The sequence below is a fragment of the Urocitellus parryii genome, assembly GCF_045843805.1.
Source record: "Urocitellus parryii isolate mUroPar1 chromosome 10 unlocalized genomic scaffold, mUroPar1.hap1 SUPER_10_unloc_3, whole genome shotgun sequence".
In the NCBI taxonomy this organism is placed as follows: domain Eukaryota; kingdom Metazoa; phylum Chordata; class Mammalia; order Rodentia; family Sciuridae; genus Urocitellus; species Urocitellus parryii.
The window spans coordinates 119,142-135,921 of record NW_027551756.1 but is presented as its reverse complement, the minus strand read 5'-3'; the positions used below and the strand labels follow the sequence as shown (position 1 = coordinate 135,921).

General features: G+C 36.3%; 1 protein-coding gene across 1 annotated transcript in view; it reads left to right on the top strand.

Moving 5' to 3' along the window:
* LOC113178178 (broad substrate specificity ATP-binding cassette transporter ABCG2-like) overlaps positions 1-16,780 on the top strand; it is a 47,694-nt gene that overhangs the window by 17,053 nt on the left and 13,861 nt on the right. Inside the window, exons 3-8 of the mRNA XM_077794267.1 lie at positions 5,677-5,791; positions 6,373-6,522; positions 7,427-7,563; positions 10,057-10,208; positions 11,534-11,638; positions 12,213-12,457. Coding sequence (XP_077650393.1) covers positions 5,677-5,791; positions 6,373-6,522; positions 7,427-7,563; positions 10,057-10,208; positions 11,534-11,638; positions 12,213-12,457 — 904 coding nt within the window. The remainder of the gene's footprint in view (positions 1-5,676; positions 5,792-6,372; positions 6,523-7,426; positions 7,564-10,056; positions 10,209-11,533; positions 11,639-12,212; positions 12,458-16,780) is intronic.

Genomic DNA, 16,780 nt, shown 5'->3' with positions numbered 1-16,780 from the left:
ACATACATATCTATATCTATATCTCTATATATCTCTATCTCTATCTATCTATCTATATATATATATATATATATCAATCTATATCTATCTATATGTGTGTGTGTATGTGTGTATGTATATGTATGTGTGTGTATATATATATATATATATATATATATATATATATATATATATATATCCCCTTGAGATTAGTGCTCTGAGATGTGTGTGGTAAAGATTTTCTCCCATTCTGTACACTCTCTCTTCATGTTTTTGATTGTTTCCTTTGCTAAGGAGAAGCTTTTTAGTTTGAATCCATCCTATATATTGATTTTTAATTTTACCTCTTGTGCTTTAGTAATCTTGTTAAGAGATTCAGGTCCTATTCAGACATAATGAAGATCTGGGCCTATGTTTTCTTCTACTAGGCACAGCATCTCTGTTTGGGCCTATATTTTCTTCTACTAGGCACAGCATCTCTGTTCTAGTGACTCTGTCTTTGATCTACTTTGAATTGATTTTTATGTAGGGTGAGGGATAGAAGTTTAATTTCATTTTATTACATATGGATTTCCAGTTTTCCCATCACTATTTGTTGAATAGGCCATCTTTTCTCCAATGTATGTTTTTGGCACCTTTGTATGAGATAACTGTATTTATGTGGGTTGGTCTCTGTGTTATCTATTTTATATTATTGATCTACATGTCTATTTTGGTTCCAATGCCATGACATTTTTGTTACTATTGCTCTGTTATTATAGTTTAAGATCTGGTATTTTGATACCTCCTGCTTCAATTTTCTTGCTAAGGATTGCTTTGGCTATTCTGGGATTTTTATTTTTCCACATGAATTTAAAGCTTGCTTTTGCTAGTTCTATAAAGGATGTCATGGGGATTTTAATCACAATTGCATTAAATATGCAAAAACTTTTACTGGTATGTCCATTTTGACAATATTAATTTCTGCCTATCTGAGAGCGTAAAAGATCTTTTCATCTTCTAAGGTCTATGTCAATTTCTTTCTTTAATGTTCCATAGTTTTAATTGTAGAGATCTTTCACCTCATTTGTTAGATTGATTCCCAAGTATTTTAATTTTTTTGAGACTTTTATGGATGGAATAGTTTTCCTAATTTCTCTTGAAGTGGATTCATCACTTGTATAAAAATGCATTTGATTTAGGGGCATTGATTTTATATCCTGGCACTTTGCTAAATTCATCTATTAGTTCTAGAAGTTTTCTGGTGGAGTTTTGTGAGTCTTCTAAGTATAGAATCATGTCATCAGCAAGCAGTGACCATTTGAGTACTTCTTTTCTTATTTATACCCCTTTAATTTCTTTTATCTGTCTAATTTTCTTTGAAAAAAAACAAATAAAACTGATAAACTCTTAGATACACAAATTAAGATAAAGAGAGAGAAAAATCAAATTACTAAAATTTATGATGAAAAGAGAAATTTCAAGACCAACACTACTGAAAACTCCACCAGAAAATTTCTTATTGTGTTCGAAGTCCATGTGAGTGATATGTTGTTTCTCAACATCTCACCTTCAGTCTGTGGATGTCTTTTCCTAGGAGATGAGTCTCTTGAAGACAACATATTATTGGGCCTTTTTTTGTAATTCTATATGCCAGTCTTTGTCTCTTGATTGATGAGTTCAGGATATTAACATTTAGGGTTAGTATTGAGATATGATTTGTGTTTCTAGTCATTTTGGTTCATTTTTGGTTTTTAACTTGACTTTGTTTCTTCTTATATTGACCTATCCTTTAATGTAGTTCTTCTCTTTGTTCCTCCTCCTCCTCCTCCTCCTCCTCCTCCTCCTCCTCCTCCTCCTCCTTCTTCTTCTTCTTCTTCTTCTTCTTCTTCTTCTTCTTCTTCTTCTTCTTCTTCTTCTTCTTCTTCTTCATTTCTTCCTCATGAAATATTTTGCTGACAATGTTTTGTAGTGCAAGAATAAGCAAGTACAAAGGGCTTATTTAATGAAATGAAAGTGAAAGTACACTTCAGAGAATGTAAAGTAGGCTGTCCTAGGAGGGGGGGGCTTAGCCTTTTTTCTTCTGAATTGTGGGTTTTTATAGGCTGTCACCCCATGAAGCCTCGTATCCCATAAATTTTTCCTTTGATGTGGTTACAGTCACTTCCTGCCTTGACTCAGTGGGCTTCCATCAACTCTGCCATGTCAGAAATTTTTTCATTAGTAATTAAGGGAAAGCCATGGGGAAATTAAAATCACAATGTAAATAATATTACAGTGAATCAGAGACATCCAAAGGACAGAGACTCAATGTCCTATGCATTCTCACAGGCTGGAAAGTCCCTTAATATGATTCCATCCAGTTCCTTTTAGTTTTAAGGAGGTAACATCTGGCTATGAAAGAAATTGTTTATGAGTAGGGTTCTCTGTCACCCAATGTGAAGTTTTGTCACTTGAGATGGAGTGAGCCCTATTTTTGCTCCCCCAACTCCCTGTTTGTGTCTGCCTAACTATATACTTTAATATGATTAGTAAGATAACTTAATCTTAGATTCAAAGAGAAGTATGACTCAAAGTAGTATGCCAAGAGAAGGGCACATATGGGAAAACAAGTCACTTTGATACTGAGAGCTCTGTCCTTATTCCTGATGCTTATCCAATAATAAGGAAAATGTTTTCATAAAAAGGAAAAAGAAATTATATTGTTAGGCTAGATACACAGGACAGGGATTTTAGAGGGGGAACATAAAGACTACTCTCCAGCTTTGCCATTTAAGGAGTCAAAATTCATTTGTAGCCTTGAGAGGTAGCCACTTCTTAGATCCTCCAGTGCTAGCCCTGAAGACTGGATTCCTTCATTGCTGTTGGCCTGTGAGCCAAAGTACAGAAAACTCAGCTTTGGACAGGAAGAAGGTTAATTTTGCTTCCTCTGTGGTTAGGGAAGGACAGAGAAAAAAGAGGAAGGGAAAAAGCATTACTTTCAAAGTAAGCTGCAGTGGCAGAGCAGCATGAAATGGAATACTATGACATTTAGCTGAATGGATCCTTAGGAGGATAGATGTGAGATGTGATAGTTTTGTGAAAATGTCTGTGGTGTGAGTTATTCTTTCCTAATTATTCCTAAGGGGAGGGATTTATGACAACTGAGTTCTTTTTGGAGCTCTGCTTTTAGACACATCAAGGATTTTTGGAATTTGATCACCTTAAACACAAAATAATAATTTCTCCCAAACTTACCCTTTCTGTACTCAGGACTAAAGGCCCTCTGAGCTTCTCTGGGATGTATCTAATGAACTCTAAACGATCTAAACCAATATAGCTCTGTCCAAATGTTTAAAACCATCGAGAATAAGAGAGATACCTGTTAATTATAATGCTTTATTGGAAGGAGAAAGCTAGAAAGATAGGAGTGACAAGAATGTGTCTTTATTTACAGTTGTCACTGTAAATTGAGACAATGCTTGACTGAGGTAGGGGGAGTTATGATCATTATTGGAGAGAAGGTAAAGGGTTGGAAAATTACTGACAAAGAACTTCCATATAGGTTTTAAATTATCATAATTGTCAAGATGTTAAACTTTAAAATTGTATGTGACAGTGTAAATCCTACAATGCAGCTCTGAAAACACATACCTTGGTGTTCACAGATTGCCCAATCACTTGTATATTTTTTCCTTAGGAAAGAAAAGGTCACACAAAAACAATGAGAGATTTCTTTGTGTTATAGCTTGCTTCAGCTTTATGGAATTCTCACTGTCTTTGATGTTTCAAGGAGAGGTACCTCAGTTAATGAGCAAAGCAAAATGTACCTTTCACCTCAACTCCCACTGGTTCACAGAATATTTGTGACAGTTCAAACAGTCAGTGCTGAGGCCCTTTTGGATATAAGCACTGTGGGGCAATGGCACTGGGAAGTTCACACTAATGACAGTTGTGAAATCATAGGATTTACCTCTGTGGAAATCATTACCTGAGAACAAAGTAACTGTCAGCTTGGATCTTGCACTGATACTATTTTCTTTGTGCAATACATCTTGACTTACTTACAAATTCTCCATGGGTAAGCCAGGCTCTGTTTTATCAAACCTGTGTAACCCATGGTGGTTCTGCTGTATTTTTTCCCTTCTTCTTGCTCTATCTGAATATTCAGTAACCTCCCTCATCCAGATTGTTTGAAACATACTATTCTGGCCTGGACATCCTTAAAAGACATCCCATGTTGGAGTGATGTCTCCAAATTTTAAACTGAGCCTTTTGCAGTTTGTTCTGTGTTTGTGTTTGCTTTTCTAATCAGTAAACATCTTTCTTAAGTTTTAAGCACCTGTCATGCTTTCTTATCCTCTGGAGTACTTCATTCTAGATTTTGAATTTCTACTTAAGATACATTGTTCTTCAGTCTGGTTAGGTATTACTAATGAGACCATTACCATTGATATTCTATGAATATCAACTGTAATATATTCAAGTTAATCGAGTAGAACTTGAATATATTACAGTTGAGGCTATTGGAAAATGCTGGTGTTTAAACATCTCTCAGATGCTGATATGTACTTTACAGAGTGTAACCAGGTGTAAGTGGAACAGTGAGGCTTTAGGAGAATCTGTTAGTTATTTCAAATAACTTTTGTTGTTGTTCTGCTGGTGATGAAACTCAGGAATCCTACATGCTTAGCACTGGGTCTACTGCTGAGCTGTATCCCCAGGCTAAATTGAAGAAACTTTGATCATCAGATGTGTTGTTTTCCAAAAGAAATAAATGGATCACAAAACAAATTAAAGGAATTGAGAGATGCCTGAGTCTTCTTTCTTATAGGTCCTGACTAGTGATTGACATCCTTTGTATACTAGACTTTTGTTCAATAATCCTTTTTCTTCATTGATATTGTTCTTATTTTCTGTCTGAAATTTAATCAGTATGCTTCCTTGAGTGTATTCAATGCAGACCTCAATTGAACTTTGTTCAAAATGTAGCAATATATCTGTATATATTTATGCTTACATTGGTCCCATGAAACGTGGTCTCAATGCCATCAGGGGATTAACAAGTGGAGGCAAATCTTCATGAGTATAACAGAAAGTATAAGCAAGACTTTTCTGTGCAGTTTCAGTGTGCTTTAAAAATCCATTTATGGAATAAGTGTTGATTGAGCCTTTGCTGTGCATGTGCAATATGGTCTTAGGTGCTGGGGATAACATACAGTTGGGCTAGTTTGTAGATTTATTCCATTCCAAGGACCAGAAAGTCTTATTAGGTCAAATTTATGATTGACATTCTTCTGTTGGTCATATTATGAGCTAATGAGGAGAAAAAGGTAGGGCATGATATAAAATGTGGGGAGATGGAGCTAAAGGTATAATTGAAGACATCATTCTTAGAGACAGGAATATATTGCCTGGGTTAGATCCACCAAGATCTTCAGTCAGGAAAGTCATTTTGGAGGTCTTTGTTGAATAAGCCAAATTTGTCTTATTTTTTGGGTGTTATCATAAATTATAATGAAAAGGAAGGTGAAAATATAAATGTATTCACATGTATATATATATATATATATATATATATATATACACACATATATGTATATGCAAAATTTTAGTTGAACCACAGACTTCCTGACTAGTTCATTTTTCAATTTGCACAACATTTCAATCCAGAGAAGCTGATGGATATGGGCTGTATGCAGGAAGAAAATGACCCACAAAATATATATCCTTTTATAGGTTGTTGGATGTCTTAGCTGCAAGGAAAGATCCACGTGGATTATCTGGAGAAGTTTTGGTAAATGGAGCCCCTCGACCAGCCAATTTCCCACATCATTCAGGTTATGTGGCACAAGTAAGAATTAGTGGATTTGCCTTTTAGCTTCCCCCTATTTCTATATATGCAAGATCCTTGGCTTGTAGTTTACCATGCTTCCAATTGAATATAAGACATGATTCATGAACCACCTTTCTTTTTACCAGCTTTTCATAATCTCCTATAAGATTGAGGGTGGGATTAAATTAAAAGACTGAGAGGACCTTGAATATGACCCCTGTAAGGTAGTGGTGTCATTTCTGGCTGTTGTATTATTCCAAAATTGTCTCTTCTTCTCCCATTTTGCCCTTATTGCACCTTTCTCCTTCCCCCCAGAAGATGCATTTGTTAAATCTTTATACTAAACAATCTGGAAGTGTCTGGATATAGTGAGCATACTCACTCTTGCTTCGTCTCGGTGTGCAGATAGGGATGAAATGCTTCCTTTAGGCTCTGCAGTTTTCTGTACGTGAAGCTCTGCAATTTGTGGAGCTGAAAGTTTACCATCAGCTATAACTTTACCTTGGCTTTGTTATTTTTATGGACTAAGTTACATTCACTATAAGGGTGGTCTTAGGAAAAAACTCACTGTGCCTTAATGAAATACCATTTGCATTCAGAGCAATCCTGTGATGGACACCCTGATGGTGAGAGAAAACTTACAGTTTTCAGCGGCTCTTCAGCTTCCAACTATGACGAATAATGAAAGAAAGGAACAGGTTAACAAGGTCATTCAAGAGTTAGGCCTGAGAACAGTGGCTGATTCTAAGGTAATGTGAAAAAACCCGATAGAGTCAGTCAGGAAAGAGGACCTCCCTGGATCAACAATGTAACCTTAATCAGAAGTTTCCTAGAATGTGTGTGCTCACAGTGGATGTTTTCTGTAGTGATGGGGGAAATGACTGGTTCTATAATATGAAGGTGGAAATGAAGCTGGAGAAACAATCTTAATCATGGGTGAATCCCAGGAAGGGATTATGTTCCAGTGTAGAGGGTGCTCCTCACATGGGCATTTCTATGGTCTGCCCACCCTCATTGTTAAGTCAGGCAAATTTGATGTCTTTGCACTGACTGTTCTTCCCATTTTGTTCTTCCCCTTTTAGCTGTTTTACTTCCTTTCTTCCTCTGATGAATTTTGTTCCATTGCTCTATTGAGATATTTTTCTAGAAATGATAAAAGATGAAATTCCAAGGACTTTTGCTATGTCTCATTATGGGGTAATTTGGCTTCCATAACTATATTTAGTATATTTATTAGTATTTACTTCTAACTTTTGTAGTGATCAAGGTAGTATTCTATAGCTTTTCTTTGGAAGTTTTTTTCTCTCAAACCCTTACTTTCTCCATTCTTCCTTTCTTCTATCAATATTTATTTTTAGATTCTTATATGTCAGGATCTTTTAGGACTGGGAAGCACAATTGTGGACAAGAATAAGAAAAAATGTAGAAAGTAACTTGTATCAACTCCAGCCACTTGACATCTCTTCCCTGAGCTTCATTTATTCATTTTGTGAAAGAGAAAAACTTGTCTTTCTCCCAGGGTTCCATTTAGTTACTGTTCAGAAGAATTAAGATAACAAGATTAAGTATTTCTAGTAGGGCTGGCACAGGTTAGTACACTAATTATAGTGACCATGACCATTCTTGTTGATAATGTAATAATCTGTATTTTAGATTATATGTTGTGGAGCAAGAAAAAGGACCTGTATAGCAATGGAGCTGATTAGTGATCCTTCCATCTTGTTCTTGGATGAACCCACAACTGGTTTATACTCAAGCATAGCAATTTCTGTCCTTTCATTCCTGAAAAGGTAATTTCATTGGGAACAATTTCTTTCATTTATTTAATATCTGATTACTTCTATGTACCTGATATTCCTGCTGTAGGGAATTCCAACATGAACAGCAAAATTTCATTCTTTGTTAGAGGGAAATAGTCAATTAACAAAGAAGTATTATCAATATTATGAAACAAAATATTAGGGAAGGCAAGTCTTGGTGGTGGGTGGAAAGCTGTTTTAAAGAGCCGGGAGGTTAGGGAAGACCACAAGCATGTGACACGAGAACTGCAGGGACACAGTGAGCAAGAGCTGGTATATATATGCAGAAGAATCCTGGTTGGAAGGACCAGCCAGTGACTCTGAGGCAAAAAATGCCTGATGCCTGTGGACCATCAGAAAAACCAGAGGGAAAGAAACCAGTGACCAAAGAGAGTGGAGGTTGGCCACTGTACTGCTATAGCAAGACCACAGGGTGGGGGCTGAGCAACAGAAATCACTTTTCTTTCAACTCCGGAGATTTTAACTTTAAATCAAAGTGTCCATAGGATTGTTTACTCTGAGGAAGGAAAATTGGCTTATAGGTGGCCATCTTCTTTCTCTCTGTTTGTGTCCTAATCTCCTCTTGACTATCAGACAAGGACCCTCGGTGACCTAATTTAACCTTAATGGCCTCTGAGAAGATTTCATCTCCAAATGTAGCCACATTCTGAGGTACTGGCAGTTAGGACTTCAACATTCATGTTTCGGGAAGCCACAGTTCAGCCCATCACAGTTAGAATATAAGGCGAGGTAGAGGTAGACTGGTGGCAGGTTATATAGATTTCATTGTCCACTGTAAGACATGGCTTTTCCTGTTTCTAGAGAATTTGGGAGTGTCATGAAAGGTCAGAGCAGAGCAATGGCTGTGGGGAAGGCTGTGCAGACAGTCCAGGGAGAGTGAAGGACACCAGGGAGGAACTCAGGCATGATGGGGCCTGGACCAGGATGCTTATGGTGAGGAGGTGAGAAGAATATGGGTTTGATCTGTTTTGAAGGTGGAATCAATAGGATCTGCTCAGAAAGTGAACCTGGGGTGTGAAGATTGGGAGAAAGACTACTGAACAAAAGAATGAAGTAAAAGGAGACAAATAAAATGTCATTTTCTTCAATCAAGAAAGGAGGCTATGGTGTTAATATTTATAGGAAACATTCAAAGTTAAATTTTGCACATCTTATAATGAACAAAAGATTAGTTGAAAATTGACAGAAAAACTTCAAGAAGAGTACTGAGAAATCTCATCTCTATCACCTAAACTCCCCAGCTATTACATTTTAGTACATTTCCTGCTTCTTCCTCCAACTCTGCTCTCTCTTCCTATAACTTTTCTGACATCATGCCCCACCCCCTAAGCACCTCCAAGGGCAAGTCCAAGAGGCAAGGACCTGCTACAATGCCATTTCCCAAGAAGGAAGTCAACAATTATGGCTTTACCACTGTGCAGTCCCTGGACTTCAGTCAGATGTCACCAGGTCTCCCTGAAGTCAGTTTCTTTTTTTTTTTTTTTTTTGCCTCTGGACCCTTTATAGAAATATGCAATTTTTTTCTTTTTTCATTTTTTCTAACCTTGGAGAGTTCCTCAGCCTCCCTGTCTGTCATGTCCTTTGAATTCTTAGCTAGTTGAAGGGGTGATCCTGGCCTGGGGCCATACTTGTGTTCTACCTGCAGATTCAGACTATGAAATGAGGTAGTTCCTCTGCATGATGTACTTGAGGCTTCACCCATCTCTAATGATGAGAACCACCATCAGCTGATCATAGTGGTGGCTGTTGGACTTCTCTGATGGGAAGTTATTATTTCTTTCCTGTGTAGTTGATTACTGTTCTGTTGGGAAGGGTATTCAGTTTTTATGTCAACATTCTGTCCTTATCAAATCTCTCCCCCAACAGTTTTAGCACACACAAATAATGCTTGCCCTTGTCCTAGTTGATATTCTTCAGAAGGAAGAGGTTTCTCTCCTTCATTATTCATTTCCCATTGGACTCAATATATTAAACCTGGTGTTCACTGTTTTGATGACCAAATTTGTCCTGATTTGACCAGTGGAAGCCTCTTTAATGTGGCTTTACTTTGCTTTTGACATCTTCTAAATCATTCTAGCATTTCTTTACTTTATGGTCACTATAATGTTCTAGGCTCATCATGTACTTTTCCTATGTGAGATGTTTTTTATAGGGTCCCTGGTTCCATCTGCTGTAGTTAATATTTAGAAACTAAGATATGTTTTTTTTAGTGACTTCACTGCTAGTTATGGGACATTGCTTCTAGATCTTTAATAGACAGACCTAGGAAATACACAATATGAATGTGTATGTATACACATATATGTACATATATAAATATACTTCTGTGTTTTTTTGGAAAATACAATAAGTATAATACCTTTTATGATTTTATAAGGTTTTTTGTGTATGTGTATGCATATGTGTGCAAGAAGTGCAAGAATCAGATATTTAATGGCTAATAGTTTTCCTTTTTTAACTTAGCATTTCTAAGCAGGGAAGAACAATCATCTTCACCATTCATCAGCCTCGCTATTCCATTTTCAAGCTGTTTGACAGCCTCACCTTATTGGCCTCAGGAAAACTAATGTACCATGGTCCTGCACAGGAGGCTTTGGAGTACTTCAAATTAGCAGGTATGGTGACATTTTCATGCACTAGATCCTTCTTTTATAGACTCCTGGAAAGAGCAGAGGGGTAAGCAGGAGTGCTGCTTGATCTCTGTATAGATTGGGTTCCAACACTGTAAAGCTTCTTCAGTCAGTTTGGTGCTAAATTTTGGGCACCAAAATTTTGCTTCATTTTGCAGCACTTGCTTGTTCTGTAGGTCTTTCTCCTTTTTGTATTTGAGTGTGTGTGTGTGTGTGTGTGTGTGTGTGTGCATGTGAGTGTTTCTACTAAACTTTTGTTCTGCTTCACAGTTATAGTGATCTTTCCCTAAAAGGTCTATGATTAACTGGTTTGACCAACAGCCAGTTATTCCATAAATTGAATATTTATTGAAAGGCCCAACATTATCTTCATCTTGACCATATAGCAGATTGTGGTTTTTCAGCTTTGCTTCTGACATATGATCATGCTCTACCTTCATGAGGGCTCATTGGCATGTTACTTTATTTTCTAGTAAGATTAGATTGCAGATTTAGGCCCTGAATGTATTTGAGTGACCTGCTAGTCATTAGAGTGGCTGGTTCTAAATATGACTTTGATGCACCAAAATTTCTGGCCTACCTGCTTCTTTGTATTTCAGGTTGAATTATGTGATTTTTTAAATGGATTGTGTGATCTACTTTATTTTAGAGATTTGGATATGATTATAGATGTTTCTCTATGATCCCAAATGCAGTTTAAATATTCACTAGATAGTTTTCTTAATTTTTATTTAATGTCTATTATTTAAAAATGATGAAGCATTCATGAGTTTGTGGAATCCAGAGTAGATGAGCTTAGGAGTCAGACCTTAGACAAAGTTTAGATGATTGTGCCACAAGAATTTGAGTGTGCTATTCTGGTCACCTTCTCTTGATAATGCTGCTTTGGATATTTCCCATCTATTTGGAATTATGGCAGTTTGAGAGGTGATCATTTGGACCTCTGTATTAAATGGAAGAGAAGCAATCACTGATGACATGCATAGCGTCATTACAGGATTTTCCAGGTGAACTGAGCATAGTGACCCCAGGAATTTAATATTTTTTTTCCTTGAACCTAGCTTTAGATTTATGAAGAAGTCCTGATAAGCACCAGGGCATTTTAATGGTTCTTTGGTTTCATGATTTATGATGAATAAGGACTAATGTCAAATGTTCTGAAGAGTCAAATTAGCGGAGAAATGAGTAAGAAGATGAAGGAGAATTTGTTAGATTCTACTTTTTTCTAGCCTCACCTCCATCACTCTCTGGAGGTGATCCTAGTTTGTTCCCAAGACCATCAGGTTGTGTTCTTTGGTTTTCTTTCATAGGCTACCAGTGTGAGCCCTACAACAACCCTGGATACTTCTTTGTGGATGTGCTTAAGAGAGACTTCTCTGCTGTGGTATTAAATAGAAAGGAAGAAGACAGTGAAGGTATGTGAATCTCCTAAAATCTCCTAGATTCTCTTAAATTTTTGCCTGATTTGGTGAAAGCTTAGAAATCTACTGGTTCATTAAACATTGCTTTTGAATTCACATTAATGTTTTGTTCTGATACAAGTCAACAGACTTTGTTTCCATGAGTGCTGTATTTTTATCTAAATTATTAATGTATATTTATATGATACTGTGAGTTGTAAAGTGTGTTTCCATTAAAAATAAATATGCTTTTAAAATAAGAAATTTGGCACCTAATACATTTGCACATAGTAGAAAGCAAGGACCAGATTTTATATTAAGAATCATAACTGTGGTAAGATTTCTACATTAAGAACTAGAGTCCCAATAGTTAGGAAGATGTCAGTTTTCTGTATCCATAAGATTATGACAGAAGTCAGGTCAATTAAGCATATTTATTAAAGTGTGAAGCAATGGCAACAATTGTGATTTTTATATATTCAAGCTTTAGAATTAAGGTGTTATCCAAGAAATGGGTCACATAAAAATAGGTTAAATCAGCTGTTATCTGTTAATAACACTTCCCTTCTTTATCCATTTTATTCCAAAGCTAACGGGGTCAAACAGATTTCCAAGAGAGAAAAGCCAGTCGTAGACACATTAGCTGAATTTTATACCAACTCCTCCTTCTACAGAAACACAAAAGCTATATTACAGGAGCTCTCAGATGGACAGAAGAGGAGCTCAGGCTTTAAGGAGATCACTCACGTCACCTCCTTCTGCTATCAGTTCAGATGGATTCTCTGGCGTGCATCCAAAAACCTTCTAGGTTTCCCCAGGGTCACTATTCCTCAGGTAACCTACCAGACTCTTGTGCTCTTTTATACTAATGTGGGAACAATTTGGTTCTGATATAGTCTCTATCAGGATTATGTGTATCTTCTATGTACAATTCCATTTACTTGTCATCCCCACTCCATTTGATATATAAAAATTGTCAGTAGAACAAGTAAAACATACATTTTTACATATAGATAGCTGTTTTTGTTGTTTTCTTTGGTTTTTTGTTTTTGCAGAACTGGGGGTTGGACCCATGGTTGCTCTACCACTGAGCTGTATTCCAGTCCTTTACATTAAAAAAAATTGATACAGGATCTCACTAAAATTTTGAGTCTGGCCTTGAACTTGTGATCTTCCAGCTTCAATCTCCCTAGTTGCTGGGATTACAGGTGTGCACCGCCAGACCTAACAAGGCTATTTATTCTCTCATTACCTCTCTTAACTAAGATGAGAAGATGCTCCTTTTTTCTTTTGTTTGGCTCTAGTGTGGTTGTTGATTATCACTCTTGAAGGTTTTGTTGTTATTGTTGTTTTTACTTTTAATCTCTGTCTCACACAAAACACTAGTTCTTCCAGACATTGGTTCATCATTTATATAAGGAAATCAATGTTACTAGTTTTGGGGGGGTATTATTTTTATTATCATTCATGGAGTCTCTGTTGAGTGCTGAAAGATATTATGTGGTTGGTTCTAAGAAATACTGGTGGCTACTTGTGCACCATAATTGTCATATAGAAGTATTATCACTTTCCAACTATATCTGAGGGTCTAGATGACTTTTGAATTATACTGTCAATTTTTCCAAATATTTTGATCCTTGTGATTTGGCATTTCTGTCGGAACATGAACACTTTCATGTCCTGTCAGTCAAGGGTACAGTTTTCTTTTTTGAGAATATATTTGATGTCATTTGGAGCATGTTAGGTGTATTAGATCTATCAACCTGAGTTACCCATTTTCAAACAGTGATGTGATATAATGAGTTGATTCTTCCCTGTGATTTGGGCTTTTCTTTGAATTACTTACCTCTAAATTGGTTTATAAGTGTCTTGTCCAAAACACATATGTGGTAGCTAGTTTGGGCAGGAATGATAAGAGCACAGCTATTTGCAATGTACCCGAATTATGTAAATTGTGCTTTGTTTCAGTCCTAGGCTTCTTATTTTTTTTCTGTGTGTGTGTGTTTGTGTGTGTCGTGTGTGTGTGTGTGTTTGTGTGTGTGTGTGTGTGTCGTGTGTGTGTGTGTGTGTGTGTGTGTGTGTGTGTGTATGTGTGTGGGTGCAGCACCATTTCCTGGGCTTCCTTAAGGTGCAAGCAGCAGGCCTAGAGCCTCCAGTTTGCATGTTCAGCCCATTTGCCTCATCAGTAAACTCTGTTCCACAAAGGCAATTCCAGCAAGGTTAAGAGAACAGTGGTTTCTAGAATAAGAGTTGAAACTTGTAGCTCCCAAGCTTAGTGGGGCAACTTTTGTTAAGTTTGTTAAATACTGGAGTTTGGTGTAGGAGTAGGAAAACTCTTTTAGTCAAGAGCTAGATGGTAATTATTTTAGACTTTGCAGACCAACATGGTCTTTATCTCAGATAGACAACCCTGTCATTTAATGTGAAAACAGCATAAGCAAATGAACCTGGCTGTGTTCTGATGAAACATTATTCATAAACATTGAATATCTAGTAAATTTCATATAGTGAGAAATATTATTCTTCACCTATTTTTTGCCAACTCTTTAAAAATATAAAAACCATTCTAACTTTTGCTCAGAGCAAAAATAGGTGCTGACCCTATTATGGCCTCTAGGCTGCAGTTTATTGGCCTAGGGTTTTTAAAATTCTATTTTTTTTTTTTTAGGTTCCTAAGTTTTGAACATGGAGTTGTGAAAATGTTTTTCTGATTCTCTGTTTATAATATCTTGTGTCTGTTCTCTCAGAGCCCTAGTTTGAGTTGAACTAGTTACATACATGATTCAGACTTGCTTTGTAACCAGAAGTTGCATTTATTTGGAACATCTTGGAATGAACTGATTATCTGTATAAGAAGATTTAGAGTTTATTTAATGTGCCAAAGATTTTCTGATCTAATCAATTTGAAGGTCTTTATCATTAATTTTTGAGACAATCATTTTTTCCATTAGAATATTAAGCCTTTGGTTTATTAGTGAAAACAAACAAAAAAAAACATCCCTCAGAACACACCTTGAGAAATGTTGGTTAAACACATTTAATCAAAAACAAAAACAAAAAAACTTTGTTCAGGAATCTATTTTTTTATCCTTCTGTTAAAAACAGAAGCCACATGTACAAAACTCATAGAGTATCCTTTGCCCAATTTTGCAATATTTAGTTTGCCTACTGGTTTGCTTTTTCTTCATACAAGAAAAATTACACATGGACACCTCATAAAAGTATAACATGATTACAGTATTCAGAGATTTGTCAATGTGTTTGAAAGTGACTAAAATATAGTTTAAAAGCTTTGAAACTTTTAAGAAACATTCCAATAATAACATTCTGTATAAAATGTCATGTCTGAATGCTAAGAAACAAAAAATGCATAGTCTAGTTTGAAACACTAAATATTCTAAAGTATACCATATGAAAATACAGACTCATATACATGTTCATGCTGCATGTTGGCAGAGCAATAGACATTGATTTGGAACATTGCTCTGCTGACATGAAAGAGAGTCTATTCTGAAAGTAATGAAGATATGCAGAATGGAGTTTTCTTCAGGATTTCTCTATTATTAGCAAAGGGATGTTTACAGACATCTTGCAAAGAAAACATTTAAATAATATTCTTCTAGGCTGTGGTCTTCACAAACCAATCTTTTCTGATTATGAGTCCATTTTTCTACTTTGGCTTGCTTCTTATCTAGAATGTCTGTTACAGGACACTTTATGATTTGAAACTATTGTAATATTAAGATTTTCTTTTCAGGTTTGAAGTTTTCAAGATAAATAGTGGGATATTTTGTTTTCTTTAGATTAACATTTTTCTATAATTTTTATAATTTTTATAATTTTCCCATGAATAATAATAATTATAGTTATTTCAATAAATTCTATTATAACTGTTCATCTGCTTTTCATCACAGTGACTGAAATAACTGACAAGAATAAATTAGAAGAGAAAAAGTTATTGTGGGCTTAGCTTTAGAGGTTCATTACATTTTCAGCCAATTCCATTATTTTGGGCCCAAAATGAGGCAGCATATTGTAGTGGGAGGGCATAGTGGAGGAAAGCTACTCAGCCATTGGTGGCTGGGAAGTGGGGGGCAGAGCAGAGGTGGAGCCAGGAACAAGATATAATCCCAAGAGCTTGTCTCTAGTCACCTACTTTCTCTAGTCATTCCCACCTGCCTATAAATTATTAATCCATCAAGTTGATCAAACCACTGATGAAGTTCCAGCTCTCATAAACCAATCCTTTTACCTCTGACCATTCCTGCATTAGGAAATACCACATTGGATACATTACCCTTAAGCCTTTTCTAATTGAGGCATCCTTTTAAAACTTTTTATCATAAAAACAAAAGTGATGGCTCTTTGGGAGCCATTCACACAGACAGAATAGGTGAAGGTAGGTGAGGCCTGGGGGGTGGGGATGGGCCTCTCAGTTGGGACATGTTGACTGTAGGCCTCAGTGGCTGAGGTTGAAGGCAAGCAGTGATGGAGGAGGTGGAGGAGGTAATAATAGAAGCACTTGGGTGCCCCCAGAGAGAGCTGGCTGAGTGATTTGGTGACAGTGACAAAGTACTTTCTCATACAAATGGGGTCTTACCAGAGGTGAAGTGGAAGGATCCTGCTCACCCTTCTTCCTTTTTTGTACAAAATTCCATTGCTAGAAATTGTTTGTATATGATTTTAAAATTTTATGACTTGTTAATTTTATGGTGCTGGGAATGAAATCCATTGGCTTATGCATGTTAGGCAAGCAATGTACTCCTGAGCTACATTCCCAGCCTTGAAATTTAATTTATTTCTAATCATCAGAGTAAAGATGTCTTGTTTTCATCTGAACTTCTTAAAGCATGAAACTATGCATGTTCATGGACACAAAAATTGAGAATTCATTTAAGTATAAAACTTTATCCACTTGGACTTTAGTGTTTTTTTTTTTTTCCTAAAAATGACTTCCCTAGTGTGTGCTTGACTCTTTTACCCTGTATGGCATTTGTGGGTTCAGGAAGGACCTCAACTGTCCCTAATCCAGGAAAGCTTGTTAGACCCTGACAGAAATCTTAGTTTGCCCAATCATCTTATCTGTTGTCTCATCAGTTTTCCAAACAACAGATAATTTTAAATTTATTTAGAAAGTAGTCTAATAATGTACGTTGT